The following is a 25,627-nucleotide window of genomic DNA, read 5'->3' on the forward strand; positions in this document are numbered from 1 at the left end:
TGGAGGTCATTAGAGGTCATTAGAGGTCATTAGAGGTCATTAGAGGTCATTAAAATTCAATTTTATTTTATTTTAGGAATTTTGATCGTTAATTAGGCGTGCAGCCAAAAAATTGGAAGATTTGAACCAAAAATGAAGGCCCCCTACATCAAATGTGCCAACTCCACCATCCCCTTTAAATAGAATATAAAACATTTATTTTCTGTTCAGAAACTCAGTGAAGGGAGGTGGCGAGGAGCTTAGAGATTTATTGGAGTTTTCTACATTCTCTTACCAGGATGTGAATCAGATTATAGGTTAGATTAATGGGCGTTTTAATAAAATTTTAATTTTTTCTAACAATTTTTCAGAAACTCTCAGTACTCAGTAAATTTTCAGAATTTAAATCTTTTCAAACCAGAAATACGACGAGAATTTAAATCTTTTCAAACCAGAAATACAACGAGAATTTATATCTTTTCAAACCAGAAATACGACGAGAATTTATATCTTTTCAAACCAGAAATACGACGAGAATTCATATCTTTTCAAACCAGAAATACGACGAGAATTTAAATCTTTTCAAACCAGAAAAACGACGAGAATTTAAATTTTTTCAAACCAGAAATACGACGAGAATTTAAATCTTTTCAAACCAGAAAAACGACGAGAATTCATATCTTTTCAAACCAGAAAAACGACGATATCTTCCCCAGAACAGATGAGATAAAAGGTTTAAAGGTGACCGTTATAAATTACATTGACAGTCCTTTTAGTGAATAATTGCTTGGTTGTTCTTCGATGAAGCTATTTGCACGTATTTTTGCTTCAGAAACAAGACTAAAAAATTGTCAGTATTAAACTATTTTCGGACTAGAAAAACGACAATATCTTCCACAGTAAAACATTTTTTAACTAAAATGATAAATGATATTTACACTCTTAAAAGGACTGTAAGCTTAATTTCAAGTTGCCTTTCATTTAAAGAGGGGCATCACTGATTCAATACACAGAGTGATCATGGTCAAGGTTTAATATTAAGGGTACCGTTGAAAATTAAGGTCTTTAAAATAAAGGTCACTTAAAATTATGCTCAGTCCCTTTAAGCAAAGATAATGTATTCCTAGGAAGTGGTGGAGCTGGAGGTGGAGTTGATAATCTTGTCTTGTATCAATCTCATGAGGCAGTTTATACTCAGGTTGTGGCGGCGGGAGGTAACTTCACTAAACCACTAGGTACAGATACTTTTATATACATACTAGGCTTTTAGGGCGCTTCGCGACCATCTTCTTTTTAAATTGTGAACATGTTCTTTTTGTTTACATTTCAAAACAAAGAAGAAAATTTTTTTGCGGATTTTAAAAAAAAATCGCGGATTTGGGCCCGATCGGTTCAGCCGTTTTTACGTTTATTGGATACAAACAAACTAACTGAAAGACAAGCCAAATTTATATATAGATATATAACTAATATATATATATAAAAAGCCAATTTTAATACACAATAAAACATGTTCTAGACGTATTTTACTGATTGCATTAAAAGCATGAAACAATTTGTTTATGAATAAAATGTTATAAGAAGATTGTTGCGTTTTAACTGATATATATATTATATATATTCATATATACCCGCTAAAAGTTAGTTGACGATATTCAAGCCCCCTCCCGGAGAAATTCCTGTATAGTGAATATACCCTTCTTTGCATAGTGGTATGTTATGGGATGAGAAGGGGATTTCATGATGGGGGATGATACTTATTTTGATGAACTGGGGGAAAATATGAACAATTGGACATCTTTTTTCACCCTTTTTTATAGTTTTCCCCCTAAAATTTATTCCCCCCTTAAACTTCTGGGGGAGGGGAAATTATTTTCAAATATCGCACCAACATTATATATCCTGTAATAATATTATATCCCATACTAATATTATAGATTCCATGGTGACCGTGAGTAGAGCCTCAGCTCCGTCCTTCTCCTTCTCTTCCGAGTTCTCTGAACCCGAGTCCGGGTTCTCTGTTCCTCCCGGAATGGATTTCTCCGAGCTTCAGACTTTCTCCAGCGGGAAATCTGCCCCTGGAAAACAATGGTGGCCATAATATATTAAGACATTTTGTTTCAAATAAGTTATGCTTTCTGTTTTTGCGTCAAGGTTTTAAAAAACCTTCTTGAATTTTTAAAAGGTAGGTGGGGGGGGGGGGGCTTGAGTTTGAGGTATCTGTTGAATACGTTGTCAGTCTAAATTGTTTCTAGTTGTTTTTACCCGGTTTATATACTAATGTATTTTAAAGCAAAGACATCAAGGCATATTTTAAACCATTTTTATACTGAATTTCTTACAGGAAAACTTAATTTGTGAAATGTGTATGACATACTTTGAAGAAATAAATTTGCAATAATTCCTGACCTTTAAAATAGTTTGTTCTGCAGCACTTTTTCTTTCATTTTCTAATTGAAGTTGAAGGTTTAAATTGGCCTTTTTGTTTCGTGCTTTTGAGACTTACTGTATTCAGCAGTCACACGCCATATAACTTGATAATTTGCGTGTAAAAAATGGGATATTTTAATTTGATATCTTACCTTTTTGTTCAACATTCGTCTACAATTTTATTTGACTTCTTATAACACAAAGACAATCGTTCAATTAACCATTTAGACATCATACGTAATTTACATTTTTGAACAAATTTACACGTTTCTCTCTGATGGTGTTTTAGAATATGACATTGTGATTTTTTTTGTCACTTATTCTAACTTTTTATAATATTTCTTTTGTTTTTTTGTTTCCATCATTTTATTTTCTTGAATAACCCCCTCCCCCCTTCCCGTTAAGTTTTCATTCCCACANGTTTTATTTAAATTGTGTATAAAGAACATAAAATCCAAATTGCGTACCAACAATTAAAGGACTCAAATAATTTAGGTCTTAAATCATGGGATTAATCAAAAAAACTATAAAAAAACATTTTTTGATATATTTTCATTCTGAATAATTATCAGAGTCTGTATAAAATCAGAAGATTGTTTGGGGGGAAGTTTTATTATTTATTTTAACAGATTATAACCACTCGAGAAATATGATTGGAAATTGTTAATATGAATATAAAAACGTCACCTCTGGTTTTGTAGAACCTTAAAAATGTGTTAAATAATTGTAAATTTTGCATTGTCACAAAAATTTATCACAAATATTGCACCGTTGTTGAATCCGATAGTCCCATAGAAATATACACTAGGACTTCACCACATTTGTCACATATATAAAGTTTTTCATTTTTTATTAGTTACAAAAATTCTATTATTTGTTAGAAATAACTCTATGTTGGATTTCAGATTAAAATGTTCTGTTGACATTCTCTATAGCACTGACAGTAGCATGTGTGATGTTATTGTGTAAACGTTATAAAATGTGGTTCTGCAAGAAAGTATGGAAAAAAGAAAACTTGTTAGGACTAACTTTGTTTATATGCCTTCTAGCTGTTGTAGGCTCTAAAAGCAATAATTCAGCTGACATCAGAACGATTGTTGTTGATAAAGGTAAAAATAATAATATTGTTTTAGAGCATCTAATTTCGCTTATACTAGCTTATAGATGTTTTTTACTTTAACATCTTGTTCAGAAAAAAAAACTTTTTTACTTTCTTTACAAAAATGTAAAAAAGGTCTGGAAACGGAATTTCTCTTCACAACGGTACCCTTAAAAGCTTTGTCTGATCAAGAATGAATTAGATTTGCAATATGCATGTTTACAATTATGAAAACAGATTATTTTCAATTATCAGAATTAAAGCACTACGTTTTTTATATTGATCAGATAAAGGTATAAATAGTATTGTTGTGAATCGGGCTTGCTCCTTTTTGAATGTATGGTCACTTGAAAATAAGCCTACGCTCCTTGAAACTCGGCGGTGACGACCAAGTAATATTTAAGAAGGTGATTAATATGATTTATAAATAATAAATATATTTTTTTTAGGAAAAAATATTACCATATCCTGTGGACCCGAGATAGAACCAAGAACTCTGGCCTCCGACTCATCGGAGGGTAATGAAACCATATCAGATCTAGGGATTTCGGAGGATAATCCGGAGGATGGAGAATGGATTTTACCCGGCCGAGCTAACCTATCCGGATCACTCATAAAAAATCATCTAGGAACATAAAAATACCCCCATTCATTTGATCTTTTTATTCATGGTACTTTACATCATAAAGCTAACTAATTTTGCGATTTTTGTTTGTTTTTTTTAAGTAGATTTTTCAAAGAAATCCACTTTTGTTCGTTTTTAAAGGTATTTTTTTTAATTCTTCTGGTCATGAGAGGTCCGTTACAAAAAAAAAGTGTGAGCCCGATCGTTTCATTCGTTTGATGTTGGCTACAACAGAAAATCCAGATGTGCTTGGTATTATTTTTTGTTTGATTTAGGAGATTTAGTTTTGGTAAAGGCTCAGCCTGAGGCAGAAGGAGTTTACACTTGTTATCAGAGTGGTAGACAGGTATATATGATAATTATGTCTACAGGGCGCTCGCGTTCATTTTTTGTAATCTCTTTTAATTTTCGCTGTCTGTTGCTGATCTATGTGCTAGCCTGTTGTTCATTTGAAATAATAACAACAAGATTTTTTGCAGATTTTTCTGGTTTTATTGGTGGTTTTCGGAAAGTATTTTTAAGGCCAATTTTTAACTCTAACCTGCCACAAATGAACCTTCGCTGTGGTCATTTCAGTTACCAAAAATTCCGTTCTAATTGTTTAAATCTTTTAGGCGCTTTTTTTTTTGAAGAAAAAAGAGAATGCAAATAAAAAAGACAAAGAAACAAAAACATGAATATCCAATTCATACTTGATCAATCTAAGCATTTAATGGTACCGTTGTAAATCGGTCGTTGCTATCATTACAAGTTTTATTTTATTGTTGAAGATTTGCATGGATTCTCTGTTTAGTACCAAGTTGAGGTGAAAGTTCGGAAACCCCCGGGACGAGTATTAAATCTTCAAACTTACTCCCACCCTGTATATGCTACAGGTACGTTCCCTTCTTTACTCCCACCCTGTATATGCTACAGGTAGGTTCCCTACTTTACTCCCACCCTGTATATGCTACAGGTAGGTTCCCTACTTTACTCCCACCCTGTATATTCTACAGGTAGGTTCCCTACTGTACTCTCACCCTGTATATGCTACAGGTAGGTTCCCTACTTTACTCTTCACCCTGTATATGCTACAGGTAGGTTCCCTACTTTACTCCCACCCTGTATATGCTACAGGTACGTTCCCTACTGTACTTTCACCGTGTATATGCTACATGTAGGTTCCCTGCTTTACTCCCACCCTGTATATTCTACAGGTAGGTTCCCTACTGTACTCCCACCCTATATATGCTACAGGTAGGTTCCCTACAATTGAGAGTAGATCAATATTACTGTCGGTTAAGATATAAACTTCTTTATTAACTCCAGCAAGGTTAGAAAGCAGATGTTCAAGAGTTTCCAAAAAAATTTACTCCCACCCTGTATATGCTACAGGTAGGTTCCCTACTTTACTCCCACCCTGTATATTCTACAGGTAGGTTCCCTACTGTACTCCCACCCTGTATATGCAACAGGTAGGTTCCCTACTTTACTCCCACCCTGTATATTCTACAGGTAGGTTCCCTACTTTACTCCCACCCTGTATATGCTTCAGGTAGGTTCCCTACTGTACTCCCACCCTGTAGATGCTACAGGTAGGTTCCCTACTTCACTCTCACCCTGTATACGCTACAGGTAGGTTCCCTACTTTACTCTCACCCTGTTTACGCTACAGGTAGGTTCCCTACTCCCACACTTTATGTATTGTATAGTGCATATTTGGTCTGTGTACTAGGTTGGAAATCAAGAATAATAATAATTCCTATTTTTATTAGTTTCCTGGTCAGTTCACTAGGTTGGAATTCAAGAATAATAATAATTCCTATTTGTATTAGTTTCCAGGTCAGTTCACCAGGTTGGAATTCAAGAATAATAATAATTCCTATTTATATTAGTTTCCTGGTCAGTTCACCAGGTTGGAATTCAAGAGAGTGCTCGGGGATTTCTTTGCCTTTATAGAAATGATACGTCTCAATATACACAGGTAAGAGCTTATTAAACAATACAGGATTATCCACAAAGGATGAGACAGTAAAGACGACTTAAAACTCTTTTATTTAAGATGATCCCTAGTTTAAATTAAGAAATGAAATTTTAATGATTTGGCAAAGAAAAAAGATGTATATACTTGAAGGGAATCATGAACATAAGAAAACAGTCAGTATAAATTCCGTATAGTCGTCTCTGAAGTCTTATCTTTGATGGGTAAACCTGTATATATATATTTTATAATAACAACCCCCCCTCCCTCAAATAATGTTCAGTCCACCCAGAATATAGATGTTAAAGTACAGAATTTAAAAAAGAATTGGTGTGGTAATGATTAACGGGGAAGGAATTGAATATAAGAAATAAGGAAACTGATATTGGAAAACTGATTTAACATGCCTTCCTCATTATTTTTTTTGCAAAAATGAATTAAAGGGACTGTAATCGTAATTTCAAGTGACCTTCCATACGAAGATAGTAGTGCCCGATTTACAATGGTACCCTTGAAACCTTTTTCTGATAAAAAATGCCTTAAGATAACGTCGTTTTTTAGATTATTTAATTAATAAGCAATTCACTTTTGTAGAGAACCCACAAATGAAAATATGTCTAATTCATACTTGATCAATAATCATACAAAGGTTTTAAGGGTACCGTTGTAAATCGGGCATTTCTATCTTTGTATGGAGGGTCACTTAAACTTACGCTTACGGTCCCTTTAAGCTTTAGAGAATATTTGAATTTGTTAAGGTTGATGAGGAGGATTTATCATTTCTAAATTCTACAGTAGAGCTAGGACCTAACTCTAGAACTTGTGATCTATACAATCTTACTCCAAACCATACTTACTTTGTCAAGGTAAAACTATACATTCTTACTCCAAACCATAATTATTTTGCCAAGGTACTATACAATCTTACTCCAAACCATACTTACTTTGTCAAGGTAAAACTATACATTCTTACTCCAAACCATAATTATTTTGCCAAGGTACTATACAATCTTACTCCAAACCATACTTACTTTGTCAAGGTATACATTCTTATTCCAAACTATACTTACTTTTTCAAGGTACTATATAGTCTTACTCCAAACCATACTTTGTCAAGGTACTTAACAACTTTACTCCAAACCATACTTACTTCGTCAAGGTAATATACAATTTTACTCCAACCCATACTTACTTCGTTAAGATACCTTACAATCTTACTCCAAACCATACTTACTTCGTAAAGGTACTATACAATCTTACTCCAAACCATACTTTGTCAAGGTACTAAATAAATAAATCAATTTAAGTAAATGGAAGGAACAAAGATGACATTCGTTCCATGGATTCATGGTTCTCACTGTATATTTATACAGTGTTAGTTTTTATCTCAAATATTTTCAAACTTTTGACCCGAATGAGTCATAAAAGGTTCTAGGTTTGAAATGTCTCTATTTTTAAACAATGATTTAGATAGTTTAGTTTAAATCTTAATCAAAGTTCGTTTTGATTTCTTATTTCGATCAAATAATTATTTGTTTGTGCAATTTATTTCAAACCTCTTGAACACTCCCTTTAAGGTGGCTGGATATAACAGTGCAGGAGTTGGAGAATTTGTCTCTACTATTCTTCATACACCTTCTCCTCCTCATACATTGCATTCTGTCAGGTTAGTTGTCTCTACTATTCTTCATACACCTTCCCCTCCATATACATTGCATTCCGTCAGGTTAGTTGTCTCTACTATTCTTCATACACCTTCCTCTTCACATTTATTGCATTCTGCCAGGTTAGTTGTTTCTACTATTCTTCATACACCTTCCCCTTCACATACATTGCATTCTGCCAGGTTAGTTGTCTAAAAAAAAAATGTTTTTACATTGTGTACTTGCTAAATAAAAGAACAAGCTTATGCTTATAAAACGGACTTATTAAATTAAAGCTAAAAAGGAACTCCTCGCATAGAAAATAAGTAATAATTCTCATCATGAAATTGTCTAGATTCATGCGTTTTTACATTTCCTACTTGCCGGTCACTCCCTTTAAGAATTTTAAGTGTTTTAGAAACTATACAGAATTTCTGAAGAAAAAAAGTGATCAATTTTATTATAGTTACGCTGTATACAAGATATAGAAGATACTCAGATCATCATCCTGTCTCTCCATTACAGGTTGAAACTAATTTTTATTTTTTTGTAAACAAATATGCTTGCGGAATTTTTCTGTTTAAATTGGTGGATTTTCAAAAATCCGCCAATTTAAATGGTGACAGTTAAAAATTTCTACCAGTCATAAAACTTCCTAGGGCTCATGGGAGTTGACATAAAAATATGGGTTCAATCGGTTTAGCTGTTTTGACGTTTTATTAAAGCAAAAGACAGAAAGACAACCAGATAAATTCCTGAAGAAATTCTTGGTCCCCCTCCCCCCACCTTTCTTCATCAAAACATAAATATTTTAAATTTTTGAGTCTTAGTACCCCTAGATAGATTGTCTTAGCTGCAGCGCTCAGCCCAGAAATTTTCTTAACCTAACCTAGCCCTGAAATAATACAAAAAAATTGAAAAATAGTAGAAATCGATGGCATATACATTTTTTGCGAAAGTCCTTCTCTAGTATTGAGATGACAAGCAAATTTAAGATGCTGAATTCTAAAATATTTACGCTAATGGTAGATCCTGGATTTTATTTTTCTTACCACAGGACTGTTCTCCTGAAGAAGACAGTATGGAGTTGGTGCCCCACATTACTCTTAACCCTGCCTTTAACATAGAGATGCTGGAGCACATCAGTCCAGACTTTAATGAGAACAGGTTAGTTAGACAGCTAGCTGTTTCATAGAGAACAGGTTAGTTGGATAAATCACTGCAAACTTGACAGAAGGTGTAGGTAACATGTATGCGACATTAAAAGTACCACTATGTGACCTCTTAGCTCCATTGGTTTTGTTTTTAACCATAAGTAATAATATTAATTAATAATAATAATAAGTTGATTTTATCGGCGTACATAATTTACAATATTTTTACTTGAATTATTCTAAAAGTTTGAACACCAGAGGCCGAAATTTAAAAGAGTATCGTTGAACAAAACTCCCGAGTTTCCTTTTTGGGGTCTTTACATTTGTGTAGATTTTGATTTAAGAGATTCTAAAAAAATAGAGAATATAAAAAACTGAAGAAATAATATGTCATTACAAAAATATTGATAATCACAAAAGTGCGTAACCCCATTCGTGAAACCCGGGTTTTAAAACTGGTTTTACTAACAATACTCTGTCTTAAGTTTTAGGCTCAGGGGGTGATAAGTATGAGAAAAGTAAATTTATCCGGTTTCAAATTGGAAACCCAGCTATTGAACTTTCGGATAGGATCAGTTGATAGATATTTTAGATATTTTTAATATCGTAAACGTAATTTCAAGTCACCCTTGATAGATTTGCAGGTCTAATTCACAACGGTGCCCTTGAAAGCTTTGTCCGATAAAATAAGGATTTGATACCCATGTTTTTAGTTTTTGAAACTCGATTATTTTCATTTGTGATTTCTTCACAAGAGTGACTTGCGCTTTTCTTTTTTTCAACAATGATATAGAAATGATCAGAATTGAGCACTTTTCAAGCTGGTAAAACGACGTTATCTTCCATATTGTTTATCAGGAAAAGGTTCCATGGGAACTATTGTAAATCAGGCAAATCTCCCTTTAAATGGAGGGTCAGGAGGGTCACTTGAAACTACGTCTACAGTATAAAATGCATATTATTTCGAAGAACCCCCAGCTATTTAGCGTTCTAATGACACTTTTTGTTCAGTGAGCACGCATTTCTGGTTCAGAGTTCTAGCTTGAGCTGAGTCTTGAAAGAATATACAATCCATATAAGTAGAAATCTATTGGATTCAACGATATCATTCTTACTAGCTAGTAGTATAGTAGTAGTAGTAGTAAATAACTTGGTTCGTTTTTATAGAACTCAGCAAAACTCAGCAAAAACTTTATCTTTAGAGAAAAAATTAGGTGAAAAACTAATTAAAAATGATTTTTTTTGTTTCTTTTTTTACATAAGTCCTTAAGTTTTGTATAGTTTAAACAATCTTCAAAGTTTTTGAAAAGCGAACCAAGCTATTGCACTTCAGTGAGTACAAGATTATCTTCTCGTATTCTTCCCAAGGATATCCAAGCGATATTTGTAAAATATTGAGGTAGTTTCTGGGTGTTTTCTTATTTTACTTCAAACAACAAAATTTTAGTTTAGCTTCATAAATTGGTCGATAACAAATTTTACTACTGGCATTTTGACATCCACAGATTCAACCTACGTAGATCGGAACTTATATTTTTAATCCTGTCATAAATTAGAAATCTTGTACCTCTTGTAGTCCTACTAATTACAAAATTACAAAAATAATGATTATATTTATATGTATTTGATACAAATATAAATATGTCTATACTTAAAAAACAGAGATCGGAATTGGTAAATTGTAATAGACCTTAGAAATATTTAATACAAGAGTAGAATCAGAAAACATCTTGAAACTCTTAAAATGGAATATCCTATGTGTTCATAAGCCACGCTAATATTAACCTACAGTATTTACACACTTTAGCATATAAAATTGTTTTTATTTTAATGATTTCCGCTCATGATGCCATAATTTGTTATTTTATACTTTGAATTTGCATATAATTTATGTTTTCTGGAACAAATGTGTTCGTCATTTTTATTGTTTACGAAATTTATTTGCTTGTATTTATGTATTTATTTAATTTTATACTTAGATTATTTTTATTTAGACTTTTATTAGAGATTTATTTACTTTTTGATTAATTAATTTTTGTCAAATTTTATCGAGCTTATTAACAGTTAAACTAGGCATAAAGTATCAACATCAATTTGAAACCCGAATAAAAATTAATCATCAAAATATCATTTTTAACTTTTTTTACTTAACTGTAAAATTGTCAAAATTTTTATTCCAAGTAACAGCTAATTTCTTGGATTTTATATTTCTAATTTACTATGTCGCTTTTTGTATCGTTTTGACTGCAGTTGTGAAGTCTAACATGGAAAATTTATAATATTTGGTTCAATTTCTTGTAAGTTAGTCATTAGGTCTTTATTTTTTGTTTACAGAGATTGGAACTTTTGTGCTAAATATCAAAAATCCTGATCGCTTTATCTCGATGTCTACAGTGTGCACTTTAGAATTTTACGCAGAATCTCTTGATTTTGGATATCCGCAATTTCTCTGTTATCTCATTGGTTAAACGCAAATTCCCTGACTTCTAATTGGCTGTTTATTTTCCGAAGACCACACTCTTCACGAATATCGAATAAAGATTATCAAAAGATCGAAATCAAGCATTGATCTAGATATACACAATTCAAGATTTCCCAGTCCCATCTCTGGGTTAGCCACAAAGGATGCAACTTCAGAGACGACTGAACGGAATTTATTCTATCCTTTTGTTTATACAAATGGTTTAAATCAGCTGTTAACTCGCTTCTTTTTTGTAATTACTTTTTGGAAAAAAATAATCTTCTTGGCCTGGGATCCAATTAAACTTTCAGATGAAGTATTTAATTAATGTCTTAACCATTGTGGGAAACACTGTATCTACAGAAAAATAAACTTATAAACTGAATTCCCCAAACCAAGCAAACTTAAACTTACTTAACATTTTATATTTGATTCAAACTAATTTTAACATTTATTCTAGCATTCAAGGGAATACAAAAATATGTCGCTTTTTTTATTCTTGAGAAATTCTAGGACTACTTTGTTTGATTATTTAGCTGACCGTCTCTAGTAATTGTTTGACTGCTCCGTAAAACCATGCTCATAAATTCCTAATTCTTCTCACGTGACATAATTAATTTTATAAAATCGTCGTCGTTCATATTAAAAAATGAAGACGGCTTTCGACTTTAATTTTGATTTCTACCAAGCGCAGCTTTCAAACAGCATTGATACACATAGACATGAAAACAAAGAAATTCGCTAATTAACAGATTTCTCTTGTAATTTGAAAAAAGCTGTCTTTATTTTATTGATATAAACGCCGACCACTGTATCTACTTGCAACTTCTGATTCTCATTTTGTTATTGACTTCGTAGATCCTGTTTAGTATGTACTCTTCTAGTCTTACATTTTTATTATTGTATAAATAATTGATAAATTGTAATATTTTATATATTTTTATGTGAATAAATTTTGCTAACCTACCTCCATGGAATTTATAATGTAAATATTTTTTACATAAAAGAATCTTTAGTTTAAATATGTTCCGGGGCAAATACAGGACCATGTCTAGGGGGGAGGGGGGCTCAGACTCGATAGACATGGACATGGACATATCCTAAGTCACACTCACCGATGCAAGATACTTGGTTCAACCTTACCTAGACCAGAATTGTTGAACAACAGGTTCAACCAGTTGTGAGATGGGTTATGGTTGAAATTGATCTAAGCAGTTCAGCTACTTCTTTTCAAGATACCTGGTCTAAGTTTTGCTTAGCATGTTTTTCAAATTACAATCTAAAGCAATGCTGATTTTGTGATTACACGCTTTACTTTCTAGTGTTAAAGTTACATTAACAGAGGAACAACAGCATATGCCCAGTCCTAGCAATAGCTGGAAGGAAAATGTTTCTGGTAGTTTACAGTTTCCAGTCTACAGGTCACAGGTCACAGGTCACAGGTCACAGTTTACAGTCTACAGTCTACAGTTTATAAAATTACAAATATTTTTTTTAAATATTCTACCTTCCATCCCCATTCTTCATGTTGGTTGATTTAGGGACATAATATACATTTTAAAACTGTTGTAATATTTTATTTTTTTACAGGAGATATTTGATTTAAAAATACATTTTAGTATTTTGTTTTCTCAGTACAAATAGAATTTCCCCGTATCGTCTCTCTCCAAATCATCACATCTAAACAAAATTAAGTTAATGTATGAAAAATATATCAGTAGGTATCACTATACTTAATTCAAAGAATTATTTGAAAAGACGATATCGAATTCGTCACTGAATTCCCATGTTTTTTGGGACACCCTGTATGAGCGAGGAGCTTTATTTTATAGATAACTAGCTGAAATGCTCGGCGTTGCCTGTGAAATTTGTATTACACTTGAAAACTAAATTTGAAGAGAAAAAATCGAAATTTGAAAAGAAAAAAAAACAAAATTTTAAAGAAAAAAAATTATTATTTTAGCTTATTTTACCCCCAGGGTACCCATGGGTTTTCTCAAAATATTTCTGCTAATTTGTCCAGCTATAGATAACATATAGATATATATGTATGTCATATATAAGAGATGAAGAGCTTTATTATTTACAAGCCAAATATCTGGTTGCATATTAAAAATAGAAGCTTTTAAATTTTTTTAATAGCTCTTGAAAACATTTTAGAGTTCAATCTATGTTACTTAAAAAGAAATAATCGGAAAGATAAACCCTAGGTACATTTTCAAAAAATGTTGATGGTTTTTGATAGTACATTTTTGTCCAAATATTTTATATTTATGTCATGTCAGCTCTTTATGTCGGAAAATGGTTAAATTATATTGATCGAAAAAATGAAATGTAAAAATTGCTAGATTTAAAGAAAACAAAACAAATAAGACTACGAAAATGATCTTTACTTTTCATCGAGATAACATATTTTAATCGAGATAACATATTTGGTTAGTATTATCAAATTCTATTTTATCATGTATTATATCATAATACATGTATAACTTACATATATATTATTCTATATATTTTTGTTTGGTTTTAGTTTCTCAATATGACGAACGAAATATTACTGTATTCTATATTAATGGACCTTGTGAGTAACTGTTTAAAATCTCCAATTGGTTCTATCACGTTCCTCAAAGATTTTGCGGTAGTTATTGCCTAAAAATTGAGAGGATGCACATGCAGGACATATGTTTAGAAATCAATAGTTAGAAATTACACAGAAAGGAGTGGATCAGATTTGCAACTTTTTAAAAAAGAGTGCAAAATACACCTAGTTCCTCTCAGTTGTGCAGTTGCACAGTTGCAGAATTTTGCTAACAATCCCTTTAAGTTTAGAGTTTACCTTTTCCGACTTTAAACCAGCAAAGTGCATTAAACAGATTATTCCCGTTGTACCGGCTCTAAACATAATCAATGTGTACTGCTAGGCTACAAACATGAATATTGTGTACTGCTTACTCTTTCAGAACGTTAGCAATGGCCTATTGTAAACGAAAACTGTGATGTACTCTGAACTGTACCTGTATATGTACCGTATAACTGTGCCTACGCATCTATGACCATGTGTATTACCTATGTGCGCCAGCTAAACAGTGTACCAATACATTCCCTCCCATATTTATTTGTTTGTTTATAAACTGCAGTACAGGAGATATCAACTGCAGTACATTATCCTAAATTAATATTAGATTTATAAGTTCTATGTTTTCTATGTACTACTAAACTCGATATCCACTATACAAACTTTAAACTTTAAAGAATTAAAAAGGAAAAAGTTGTCCATCCCTAACATCAGACCTGAAGAGGTAATCGAGGTAATCAACTCAGGTAAAATAGAAACAGTTTGAGTCTTTTGAGTAGCAGATTTAGGAGATAAAAATTCGCCTTCTGAATTCACAAAATGGTTATTTTATAAAATTGTTCTTCACGTCTATTCTTGTTTGTAATATAATCCCATTTTATAGCTGGCATAAAAGATAATATGGGAGTGTATAAAGTGTATATAGCTACCTGTTTGCTTGACAAATGAAATCTCCAAGATGCAATATCAAAATTATGATAAACAAGAACTTTCTCATGGTAATTTCTAAACAATCATATTGAGATAAAAAGAAATGAAAATTGGTTGAACAAGAAGAGGGTGAAAGCAAACATTTAAATTTTTCTCAGTGTGTTTTTTTTTAAATGGTTGTTTAATAAGGAGATAATTCAGCTGTACATCACAGCAAGATTTGTAATTTTTTTCTCCATATTTTTAGATAAGATAAAAATACCTGATGTCTGTTGTGCAGTTTACAATAGCACAGATTCCGTATTGCCTAAAATTAATATTCTAAAGAGAAAAAGGATTGTTTCCAAGATGTATAAATCTTAATTAAATTATAAATTCATTCCATATTAAGGAGATAACTATTCTGAGTCACTTATTTTAAAAAATCCTTTACAAAAGTTAATTTTTAAATTTGAAATAATATCACTTGTTTAAGAATGAATATAGTCGCTAATTCAAGGTAATTAAAAAAAAATGTAGGACCTAGAAAAATATTTTTCTTTCATACATATCATGATTTGAGTTCTTTTCTTTCATCTAACAACCTTTTTGAAAGCTGTATATGTGTAGTACTACTCCATAAGAGTCTCTCAGACCAGGTACAACTTAATTTCTCTCGTTGGTTTATGAGGCATAAGAGCTAATCAGTCAAACAGCCCTTCACTATCAATATCAAACACGTACACGATCTCGTAAACTATAAATGCCAAACACTGGGCACAATCTCATAAGCTATCAATGTCAAACACGCACACGATTTCATCAATGCCAAACACTAGGAACGATCTCATAAGCTAACAATGCCAAACACTGGGCACATTCTCATAAACTATCGATGCCAACGCTGGGCACGATCTCATAAACTATCAATGCCAAACACTGGGCATAATCTCACCAACTCGTTGAACTTATTGTAATCTAAGTGGAGTATATTCCAACTAATATGCATTTAGACATCTAAGTTACAGGTTAAGTTAATGTACATATTTACAAAATTTGCGCAGATATATATAGGCGTAGTTAAGCTAATCACAATACAGGTTTGACATATTTACAGACGTCGCTAGGCTAGGTTAATCGCATTACAATTTTTGCGTAGTTAATGATAAGCGCATTTAGATTTACAGACAATGTACAACGTAATACATATAGGTATGTTAAGGTTAACAAATATTGGGATTGTTACGATATTTGCTACATATGTTTCTTTTGTGATTTGATTTTACATTATTTTTTTTTGATCGTTAGAACTGAAGAGGGTCAACCCAGACAGAAACATTCTTTTCATAAATGTGAAATAACCTCTTGTTTATTTACTTTATCGTAGAGTTTGGTCAAACATCAATTCCAAATTTTAAATATTGAAAAATTTACATGAGAAGATCCATATCTCGGACTGCTCTCTCTCCTCCAACATAAATACTTCCACCCTGAAGAAAATATAATAAAAATTCGGTGATGTTGATGGACCAAATCTCTGTAGAGTAAATTAAGTAGATTTTAGTCCCTTATTTTATTTAAAATATATTCCGGCCAGTCTAACGATATAATAACCATCAAAATCGATAGTAAAAAATGTTAAAAAACCGTAAAAAATAAACAAACAAAAAAAGATTATTTACTAAAACAAATGGGCTGTCAAATGGACAAAAGGGAAACGAACTCAGATCATGATATGGAAAAAAGATATTTTGCAAATACTCACTTTTAAAAGAATGTTTTAAGACATTTTTTATTCCTTGAAATTTGCCTTAAATCATGTGATAAAGACACAGGAATTGTAATTACGTCTATTAATTTAATGTGTAACCTATAAACCTTTAATACAATTAGTTAGAATCAGAACTCCGCTTGATTACAGTGTTGAGTAATTGTATCCCGGGTTGAGAGCTAACCTCAGTATAGGGCACGAGTTCGACTAAGTGCTAATGGATAGCCAATGCTTGTGTCCCTGTGAGGCATTTAGAGCGTGAGTAATAGCTTGTTGATAGCTACGCTTGTGTCCCTGTGAGGCATTTAGAGCGTGAGTAATAGCTTGTTGATAGCTACGCTTCTGTCCCTTTGTGGCATATGATCTCATAAGCTAACAATGCCAAACACTGGGCACATTCTCATAAACTATCGATGCCAACGCTGGGCACGATCTCATAAACTATCAATGCCAAACATTTGTGGCATATAAAGCTGGAGTAATAGCTTGTGTGATAGCTACGCTTGTGTCCCCGTGTGATATTTAGAGGCGGAGTAATAGTTTCCTTTCCTATTCATTTATTTAGATTATCCCGAAACCCATGTGCTTTCTTGTGCTTTTGCTATAAAATATATGGGTTCCTTCCAAAAATCCCACTTAATAACAAAGATGAGATCTAAATACATTGCAGGTTTACAGGATCCATTCAAGGATAAATATATGAAAGGGAAAAGCAATTATAAATTGAAATCATTAATAATATTTGCTATGTAATGTTTGTAAATGAAAAGATTATCAGAATAATTCATTTTGTCCGTTCTCACCATGAAACACAATCCAAATGCATTTTAAGTCGAGTTTTGTGACAAAAACCAGTTATCGTCTATAACCCACTAAAATATCCTACTGTGGGGGGCGGCCTGTTTAAGGAGGAGTATTTAAACCTTTTAAATAATTGGACATAAACAAAACTATGTTTTGTTTAAATAGCATACGTATGTATCATGAAAAATATTTGTTAATTGAACTAAGTCTGACATTCTCTGAAGACCATTTCTGTTCTGTTAAAGTATTTTTTAAATTAGGCTTTCAGGGTGCTTTGAGCCCATTTTTTAAACTAGGCTTTCAGGGTGCTTTGAGCCCATTTTTTAAGCTAGGCTTTCAGGGTGCTTTGAGCCCATTTTTAAACTATGCTTTCAGGGTGCTTTGAGCCCATTTTTAAACTAGGCTTTCAGGGTGCTTTGAGCCCATTTTTTAAACTAGGCTTTCAGTGTGCTTTGAGCCCATTTTTAAACTAGGCTTTCAGTGTGCTTTGAGCCCATTTTTAAACTAGGCTTTCAGGGTACTTTGAGCCCATTTTTTAAAAGTTGCTTTTTAAACAGCCATTTTCTCTTATAATTCTGCAAATTTCTAAAAAAAAATGATAAAATCCAACATTTTTTCCAGGCACTATTCACCACGTTTAAACGTTAATAAACCTTCCCTGGTATCATGAGAGTTGACGCACAAAATTTGGGCCGTTTTGACGTTTATTGGTTACAGACAGGACAGCCTATATAATGAAATAATTTACCTTTTCTGATTTGAAAATGATGTCTAGAGGTTTGTATCCACTGGGGTCAATCTCCTCAGGGTTTATACCTTTTGGTTTAATCAATTTTAATCAATTTTAATTGTTATTTGTTTCTCTGTTTTCATTTATTTCGTGGATTTTGAAAAATCGAAATTTTTTCAATTCTCATACCATTAAACTTCCCTGGGGTCATGTGAGGCCCCACAAAAAATGTGGGCCCGAACGGCTCAGCCGTTTTGACGTTTATCAGTTACAAACAAACAAACAGATAGATAGCTCCAATTTATGGTTTAAAAAAATACCCCATAAAAATACTTTTATTGGAGATGAGAAATTTATTTTAGATTCTGTAAGCCTAAAAGTAATTAAAAACAGAAAAAGCTATTTACGTACAAAACGAAAGTGTCACGCAAAACTGTAAATTAAAAACACTTGTTTTTTCCCTTTACATCAGAGTGCGTTATTTAACCCTACATTTTTAAAGTTTAAAGAATGAAAGAAAAATTCTCCCTTTTTATCGCTAAAATGGGTTATTTTCAAATGCTCTGTAAAAGTGAGGTGAAATTTTCAGATTGCTCTTGAATAAAATGAAAAATCTAACCTAATTTGCTCCAAAGTTTCCTCGCCTCCTCGCTATAATCTAAAGCCGGTCTCATATCTGTTAAAGAAATACATTTTCATGACACTCTATCTTCAATGCATATTTTCATGGGTTGAAGATGTTTGTTTGTATTTAAGAAATAAAAATGTGCGAAATCTGTGATTTTATAAAATGAACGAAAAAAGATGTTGCAGTTACTATGACAATTCAAAGTAAAGCAGGACAATAATAAAAATATTTGTCTGTTTTTGGTTTTTTGAAGGAAAAATTCTTATTCACTATACCTTTCATCATTCTGGACATTTTTTCTGGAAAAAAATATTTTGAATACATCAAATAAAGGGTTGCCCACAACAAATGATTGAATATGATGATCTGAAATTTGAGTTTAAATTAGCAGGTGTTCTGTACTTTCCCAAAGAATTTTTCCCAAGTGGCAACTTCAAAAGTGGCAACTTCTAAGGCCAAACCTAACCTTTGGGAAGTTACCGCTTGGGACATTGCACATTTGGGAAGTTGCCACTTGGGAAGTCGCCCTTGGAAAAATAGTAAATACCTTTGTGAAAGTAGCTTTAAACCGGTATTAGCAGGCCCATAAAAAAGTTCTTTTCAAGACACTAAATAATATTTGGCTAAAAATTAATATAAGAAAAAATCCTGCATAAATTCTGTTTCTGAAGTCTCGAATTAATAATCCTTTGCTTTTAGAAAAACTAAATTTGGCCCTACTCTAATCAGGACCCATGGTTTACGTGTTAAAATTAACATGTTTTAAATATTTGTTTTACCATGCACATTGTTTTCAAATGTTTACTATGTGTAAGAAAGACCTACAAGCAATAACTGCTTTCCAGTAATTCTAATCTTTTGGGTTTTGCACGACACGGAGGAAGTAAAGGGGGTGAGGCCAGAACCGAAAATTTAGCTAGCCGAAATATTTCTAAAAATACAGTTGTAATTTTTACATAATTAATCATAATGGCTGCCCCCCTTATTTTGTCTCCCCTATGGGAAAGGCAGTCCTGTATAGGCAGCAGGCAGAGAGTAGGCTTGAGCATAATGGGAGTAGGGGGGAAGGGGGAGGGGGCACCCGGAACATGAATATAAACGTCACAACTCACAGCACTAGCAGTCAAGTATCTCCTTTACTTACTCCGGTGTTAGGTGAGAGTAGAGCCTAGTGTTACAACAGGTACCTTGAGTGCCCTGAGCTCATTCTCCAGCTGATCAATTCTCAACACAAAAATACGCAAAATATTCCGCAAAAATACGCAATTTTCTTGACTAGTGAGGAAGACGCTTATCAGTTAGTTAAACATCTTAATCTGAGAGATTTGTTTTCATGTTGGTGAAAATACAAAAAAAAATCTTAATTTAAAAAAAGCATTACATGTAATAAATTAAATAAACTTTTAAATATAAATCTTAGGCCTAAACTAGTGTGAGTCTAAACACCAGAGGTGCAACTAAGTTTGTGGGGAGAATTCGCGTAAAATTAGGTGATATTTGACACATTCAAATAAATGTATTTTTTGGCTTTTGCCACATTTTCAACAATGATTTGAGTATTAACATTTACTTTTCTACACAGGATCCAGAAATATTTTATTAATTTAACGATGACTTTTATTCAATTTTTTGGTTATCACTGTGTATTAACATTTAACACTATTAGAAAAAAAAGTATGTTTACGAAGTTACGAATAGAATATTAGGAATATAAAATTCTTCGTAATGCAAATATTATGATTGAAGCAGGAGAAATTGCAATTCCCGCAAACCGTGGTTTTGCACGGACAATTTGGGATTCCCTTCATATATGCAAATATGAATATTTAAAGTGCACTGCATAGATTCAAAGTGTTCAGAATTTTAAACATGAATTCAAATCAAACTTTATTTTTAATAAAAATCAGGTTCTCTCCAAAATCAATTTTATTTTGTTTCCTCTGGAAAGATGTAATAATTAATATAGTGATGGGGGTCTATGGCAAGAGATAAATATTGAGTCTTTAAGAATTTGTTTAAATTTAATTCCATTTCTTTCTGATGTAAATATTTTTAACGTATGTAAAAATCACATAAAATCGTAATTCAGCATTTCAAAACAAAACATTTTTCCCACATATTGTTTTTATATTACAGGTGCAAAATGGAAGAGGAAGTGAGTCAAACAAATACCTTTTGTGAATTATTAAATACAGGGTGAGTTACAAAAAATTTAAAAATTTGTATGTACATAGATATGTATAGAAGATTGTATGATTATTGAACATTAAAGTAAAAGTTTCTATGGAAAAGTTTTGTATTGATATTAATAATATTATTTATTTGTTTACCATTTGTGATTGTTTTATGTAACTAAACCTAATCAACATTTCTGAAATCTCAGGTGTTCGAGTACGGTGACGAGCCTAGATGTAGAAAAAGGTAAATTTTACGTTAACCTTTTTTTACTTTTTAAGTCTGTTTTTCTGTTTTATTGGTGATAATTTTATTGAAGTAGAATAATAATTTAGGGCTAAAAAAGGCAGCCGAAGATACTACTGGAAAATTATCAGGAAAGAAAAATTTACATTTTAATCTTATTGTTCTTGTTTGTGTTTGTATTTTGTTCTTGTTCTTTTTTAAATCTTGTTCATTTTGTTCTTGTTCATAGCTTCTTTCTTGTTCTAGTTCTTGATCTTGTTCTAGTTTAAATTTTTGTTCTTGTTCTTGCTCTTGTTCTTGTTCTTGTCGTTATTGATTATTCCTGTTGTTGTTTTTTGTTTGTTTTTGTATCTCGTTTCTTGTATTTTGAATGTAAATTATTTTCCATTCCTAGAAATATGTACAGAACCAGGATTGTACAGACGCCGTACTCAAAGTACAGTCAGGTGCAGTACAGTACAAAGTATCCCTCAGGATGAAATTCTCATCTGTTTATACCAAAAATAATGAAAGTTATGATTTTTGATATAATTTATTTTAAACTAGATTTTGCCGAAGTCCGCCAAATATTCGGAAACATATTCCCTCAGGAACAACTAAGGTTATTATTANAACCCTTAATAACGAATACATCGAAAGAATTCATCAAATGTCGTATTCTTCACTTTCTGATAATGGAATGTTGCAGATATTTATTTTTTTAATTAAATGATTATATGGAACTCTTTGAAACTGTTCCCGCATATTCATGGCTATTTATTTATTTTCGCAAATACTGAAATTTACGTAATTTAGTATAAAACTCATTGAAAAATTTTCAAGACGACATTTGATAAATTCTTCCGATGTATTCGTTATTAAGGGTTTCACTGTATCTATCTTTTTATCCATCCATCTATCAATCTATTCCTGCCCGATATTCACAGTGTCTTTTGCATGCACAGAGAATGAACATCTTATTTCATCATTGTCCAACGCCGACATTTCATAGGTTCGATGAACCCAGGCCCGCATTAATTTTCATCCAATAGGAAGACGTCATCGTGTGCGCATTTTGTCATCTTGCTTATCATTGGTCAGATTTATAAGAGGAGGATGGGGAACGATATAGGGAAAATTGTAGACAGATGTCAGATTTAGTTAGTTTTGATTCAACCATCTAGAAATACATTTAAAGGTGAACTTACAAGAACTAGCGTTTTCCATAGCTTCGTATTCATTTTTGCAGAATTGTCGTTTTTTTCGTTTTCATTTGCTTATTTTTATATACATCCTACAGGGTGTCCCACGAAACATGACAGTTGTGAAATTAAAAGAAGAGAAACTAGTTTTCATAGTTCCGGGTGAAAAAGAAACTTTGGTTTGCAGTTTTCTCTACATATCAATTATTTTCTCATAAAGTTAAAATTCAGCAAAAACACACAAAAACTTTTTGTCTAGTTTTTATTTTAGTTCTGGGGAAAAGGGCACATTTCTCATGAAGCAGGGGAAGGGGGGGGGGGGGGGAGGGTAAAAACCTTGGCTGAATTTTGGTAATATTTGGTGAATTTATTGGATTATTATGGATTAAATGCAGTAAAGCCAAAAGGCCCTCGTTTAGTTAGATCATACTTTTGTTTTATTTAACTACTTCTATTGCTACATATTCAATGCATTCTGTATTTCGCAATTATTCTTTTACGGTTGTTATTCTTTTTAATATTGTTTTTTTTTAGTTATTCTTATCAAATTACGATGTAGAGTATCACTCTAGCGACGGAAAATGTTTTTACGCCGAATTATAACTTAAAAATAACTGATTTAGTGTGTGAAATTTGAATAATTATTAAAAAATTTCAACCACTGAGAGCGAAAGGCTTTCGAGTCCATTTTAAATTTATTCCATTTATATAGTTAACTACGCTAAGTTTCATTGAATTCGACTGAGTGGTCGAAGTTTGGCCGAATTTTTTATTTTTACTGATCTTTTATGTTGATATAAACAAAATATCTTTAAGAGTTTTTCATAATTACGAAAAAAATGTTTGTAATTTAAAATGATATTAAATCAATTTATATTACGAACAGATGTTAGAGTTTCTTCTAAAAGTGTAGCAAAACAGGGTATATGATGTAAGACATTTTGTTTATATTTGTAAAGTGTGTACAGTTACTGTTTCCAGGATCGGAGAATCATAAACTTTTTATTTGAATTAACGCCATCTTGTCAAATCTTAACTCAACATAAAATGTATTTTTTGTTTTATCTAAAAAAAAACACCCCAGGACCGTAGTTTTTGTATCTAAAAGATTAATTTCAATACGCAAAGCACATTGTGTTCAAATTAAATTCATTCTTGATGTGGCTGCCGTAAGCAAAACAAACTGGTTAAAAATTGAAAAAAAGAAAAATTTTAATGTTTCTGCGCATGCGCGAGAAAAGTGTGTTTCCGGAGTATGGCGCCAAATGTGTGCCTACTTGTTGTCAGTGTTATTATTTCTCTGAAAAGTTGAAATATCATGGAGCAGTTGAAAATCATTTCACTAAAATTGTTCGCTACAGTGTCTTTTATTTGCATGGTCGGAGCGTTTCGTATTTTTAACTTTTTTTACAAAATCAAACCTCTCAAACGTCAAGAAAACTTTTATGTTTTCAACATGCACGAATTCCTTTTAAAAAAAGGTTTTCCATGTTTTTTTTTCCACCCCGAAAGATTTATTTCTAGCTTCGTTTCTGATCTGAAATTTATTTATCTTATTTCAAATGGAAATAATTTGTAAGAGTTTTGACTCGTAGCATTCTAAAAAGTTTGTTTAAACAATAAAATTCTAAACCGCAGTATAAAGTGCAAAAAAAGAGTTGTTTGAATAATTTTTTATTTATTTATTTGTTTTAAAGAGGCTGTCGATCTAATTTCAAGGAACCCACCATTTGAAGTGTGACATTTCATATTCACAACGGTACCCTGCACACCTTTTACAGAGCAACAATGAGGAGGATATCGTCGTTTGAATCTTGCATGCCCCTCTTTTTTAGTTGAAGGGTTGCTTTAAATTACGTTGACGTTGATGTTAATGTTACCCTCTTTGTGTATTCAAATTGACGTTGATGTTGATTATTTTGTGAAAACAAATATACATCATTTTTATCTTTTTAAAAAAGACCCTAATCATTCAGTTATTGTTTGACCTCTCGGCTGAAACATATTTTGTTTACTTAAAATTTCTAATATAAGTAAAAATCCAAAAACGTGAAACGGCTAAACTAAACTTTTGTCCCTGCAGTTAAAAGTTTGTAACTTACAAAAACCGGAAATATTTTTTAATTTTAAAGTTTTCTACATTTTTATTTCTGTAAAAGTGAAAAGCCAGCAAATTTATTTTCATGCATAGTTTTTTTCCCACAACTTTCAAAAGCTATTGTTTTACTTTAAATATGCTTTTAGCTTTTGGTTAATTGGTGCCAGGCAGCTGAGAATAAACTTTTCTTTCTAACTTAAAAGAGCATTATATCATGTAATTGGAAAGATATTGTTAAGCATTAAAAATTAAAAAAAATTATCTAAAAAGAAATTTGAAAATATGCTGGGGGCACTTGCACGCAAAAGTGTTAGCCCCCCTACCCCGACAAATTTAGCGCATTTCCATATTTTTGATAAATTCTTCATTTATATCTTTAAAGAATGCGGATGTAAACAAAATAGGGATTCAAACTTTTTAAAAGAATGTTTAAACAAACAGATTTTGTTTTTCTTTAGTTTTATATTTTACGTTGTAGTTAGATTTGTACTAATTTATCTCATGAAAATTTATTATACTGTTAAGGATTTTTTGTGTCACATTCAGTCAGATATAGCCAAAGAGAATAGAATATATATTAGAGTGGAATTTACTAGAAAAAAGTGTAAAAGAGCCATTTTGTTGTACTGTTTCCATACTGCAGGTGTACTTCACATATTTGTGCTATATAACCTTTTGGGCCCTGGAACATCATTTTTTAGAAAATCTAAAATTAATATTAAAAGAAACCCAAATTATGAAATAGACTGGTTTCATAATTGACCAATGATCATTTCACATAGACTCTATACAAGCAAATGATGTTTTTTATTCATTTTATAAAATTATTTTATTAGCAGCTTTAAAAAATTCGAAATTGAAATGGATAGTCTAGAGAACATACTGTATTAATGTACTCTACTGCATATAATTTGTGAAGATTTACATGATTTGTACACTTTGAACTCCCTTTCAGGCTGAAAGGGACTGACAAAATTGATAACGAGGGATTTTCTAAATTCCACTATATATTCTATTCTGTTTGTATATAGCTTCAAAGGAACTATAGATTTGTAATCGTAATTTCATGTGACCCTTCAGTCATTTCTGATTTACAATGGTACCATGAGGAAAATATCGTCGTTTTTCTTACAGGAAATTTTCAGCTAGTAAATCAAGG

The 25,627-nt window shown here is 31.9% G+C and overlaps 4 protein-coding genes and 1 long non-coding RNA gene across 19 annotated transcripts in view; 4 read left to right on the forward strand and 1 right to left on the reverse strand.

Annotated features, from left to right (window-relative positions):
* Nucleotides 1-3,315, forward strand: part of LOC111700042 (uncharacterized) — a 16,291-nt gene extending 12,976 nt beyond the window's left edge. The window contains exons 9-12 of one of the 3 annotated variants that reach the window (XR_002764885.1): nucleotides 211-296; nucleotides 1,107-1,214; nucleotides 1,917-2,133; nucleotides 3,039-3,315. Coding sequence is in view for 1 of the 3 variants with exons in the window: in XM_023470857.1 (XP_023326625.1) it covers nucleotides 211-296; nucleotides 1,107-1,214; nucleotides 1,917-2,080 (358 nt within the window). In the remaining 2 variants the exon portion in view is untranslated. Of the gene's footprint in view, nucleotides 1-210; nucleotides 297-1,106; nucleotides 1,215-1,916; nucleotides 2,166-3,038 lie in introns of those variants that run through there. The other 2 variants (XR_002764886.1, XM_023470857.1) reach the window with 2 other exon arrangements.
* Nucleotides 3,316-3,342: 27 nt separating this feature from the next.
* Nucleotides 3,343-7,952, forward strand: LOC111700057 (uncharacterized). Its single transcript, XM_023470875.1, has 7 exons — nucleotides 3,343-3,518; nucleotides 3,958-4,137; nucleotides 4,409-4,479; nucleotides 4,927-5,008; nucleotides 6,008-6,096; nucleotides 6,852-6,959; nucleotides 7,671-7,952. Exons 1-7 carry the CDS (start codon nucleotides 3,365-3,367, stop codon nucleotides 7,950-7,952), a joined length of 966 nt encoding a protein of 321 aa, XP_023326643.1. The 5' UTR covers nucleotides 3,343-3,364.
* Nucleotides 7,953-8,156: 204 nt separating this feature from the next.
* LOC111700047 (uncharacterized) lies at nucleotides 8,157-12,317 on the forward strand. Of its 12 annotated transcripts, none has more exons than XR_002764903.1 (5): nucleotides 8,157-8,261; nucleotides 8,794-8,903; nucleotides 9,902-10,104; nucleotides 10,224-10,289; nucleotides 10,553-12,317. It is a non-coding gene; the product is annotated as an uncharacterized LOC111700047 (long non-coding RNA). The 12 variants fall into 12 exon arrangements; XR_002764905.1 differs by lacking the exon at nucleotides 10,224-10,289 and adding an exon at nucleotides 10,190-10,222 and having other exon boundaries at nucleotides 9,902-10,043; nucleotides 10,467-12,317; XR_002764907.1 differs by lacking the exon at nucleotides 10,224-10,289 and adding an exon at nucleotides 10,190-10,222 and having other exon boundaries at nucleotides 9,902-10,031; nucleotides 10,467-12,317.
* A 589-nt stretch (nucleotides 12,318-12,906) lies between these two features.
* On the reverse strand, nucleotides 12,907-19,134 carry LOC111700046 (dual specificity protein phosphatase 1). 2 transcript variants are annotated; one of them, XM_023470863.1, is made up of 10 exons: nucleotides 19,044-19,134; nucleotides 18,760-18,816; nucleotides 18,159-18,226; nucleotides 16,270-16,325; nucleotides 15,119-15,163; nucleotides 14,856-14,931; nucleotides 14,418-14,518; nucleotides 14,188-14,245; nucleotides 13,930-14,000; nucleotides 12,907-13,031 (listed from the first exon to the last, which is right to left on the reverse strand). In XM_023470863.1, the coding sequence occupies exons 1-10, from the start codon at nucleotides 19,090-19,092 to the stop codon at nucleotides 12,983-12,985; spliced, it is 630 nt and encodes a 209-aa protein (XP_023326631.1). In that variant the 5' UTR covers nucleotides 19,093-19,134; the 3' UTR covers nucleotides 12,907-12,982. The 2 variants fall into 2 exon arrangements, with proteins under 2 accessions (XP_023326631.1, XP_023326632.1); XM_023470864.1 differs by lacking the exons at nucleotides 13,930-14,000; nucleotides 14,188-14,245.
* A 740-nt stretch (nucleotides 19,135-19,874) lies between these two features.
* LOC111700058 (uncharacterized) lies at nucleotides 19,875-22,973 on the forward strand. The gene is made up of 8 exons (XM_023470876.1): nucleotides 19,875-19,951; nucleotides 20,189-20,258; nucleotides 20,905-20,964; nucleotides 21,152-21,189; nucleotides 21,279-21,320; nucleotides 21,584-21,635; nucleotides 21,736-21,790; nucleotides 22,905-22,973. Exons 3-8 carry the CDS (start codon nucleotides 20,912-20,914, stop codon nucleotides 22,971-22,973), a joined length of 309 nt encoding a protein of 102 aa, XP_023326644.1. The 5' UTR covers nucleotides 19,875-19,951; nucleotides 20,189-20,258; nucleotides 20,905-20,911.
* The last annotated feature ends 2,654 nt before the right edge of the window (nucleotides 22,974-25,627 follow it).

Source organism: Eurytemora carolleeae, unplaced genomic scaffold (assembly GCF_000591075.1).
Source record: "Eurytemora carolleeae unplaced genomic scaffold, Eaff_2.0 scaffold92, whole genome shotgun sequence".
Classification (NCBI taxonomy): Eukaryota; Metazoa; Arthropoda; class Copepoda; order Calanoida; family Temoridae; genus Eurytemora; species Eurytemora carolleeae.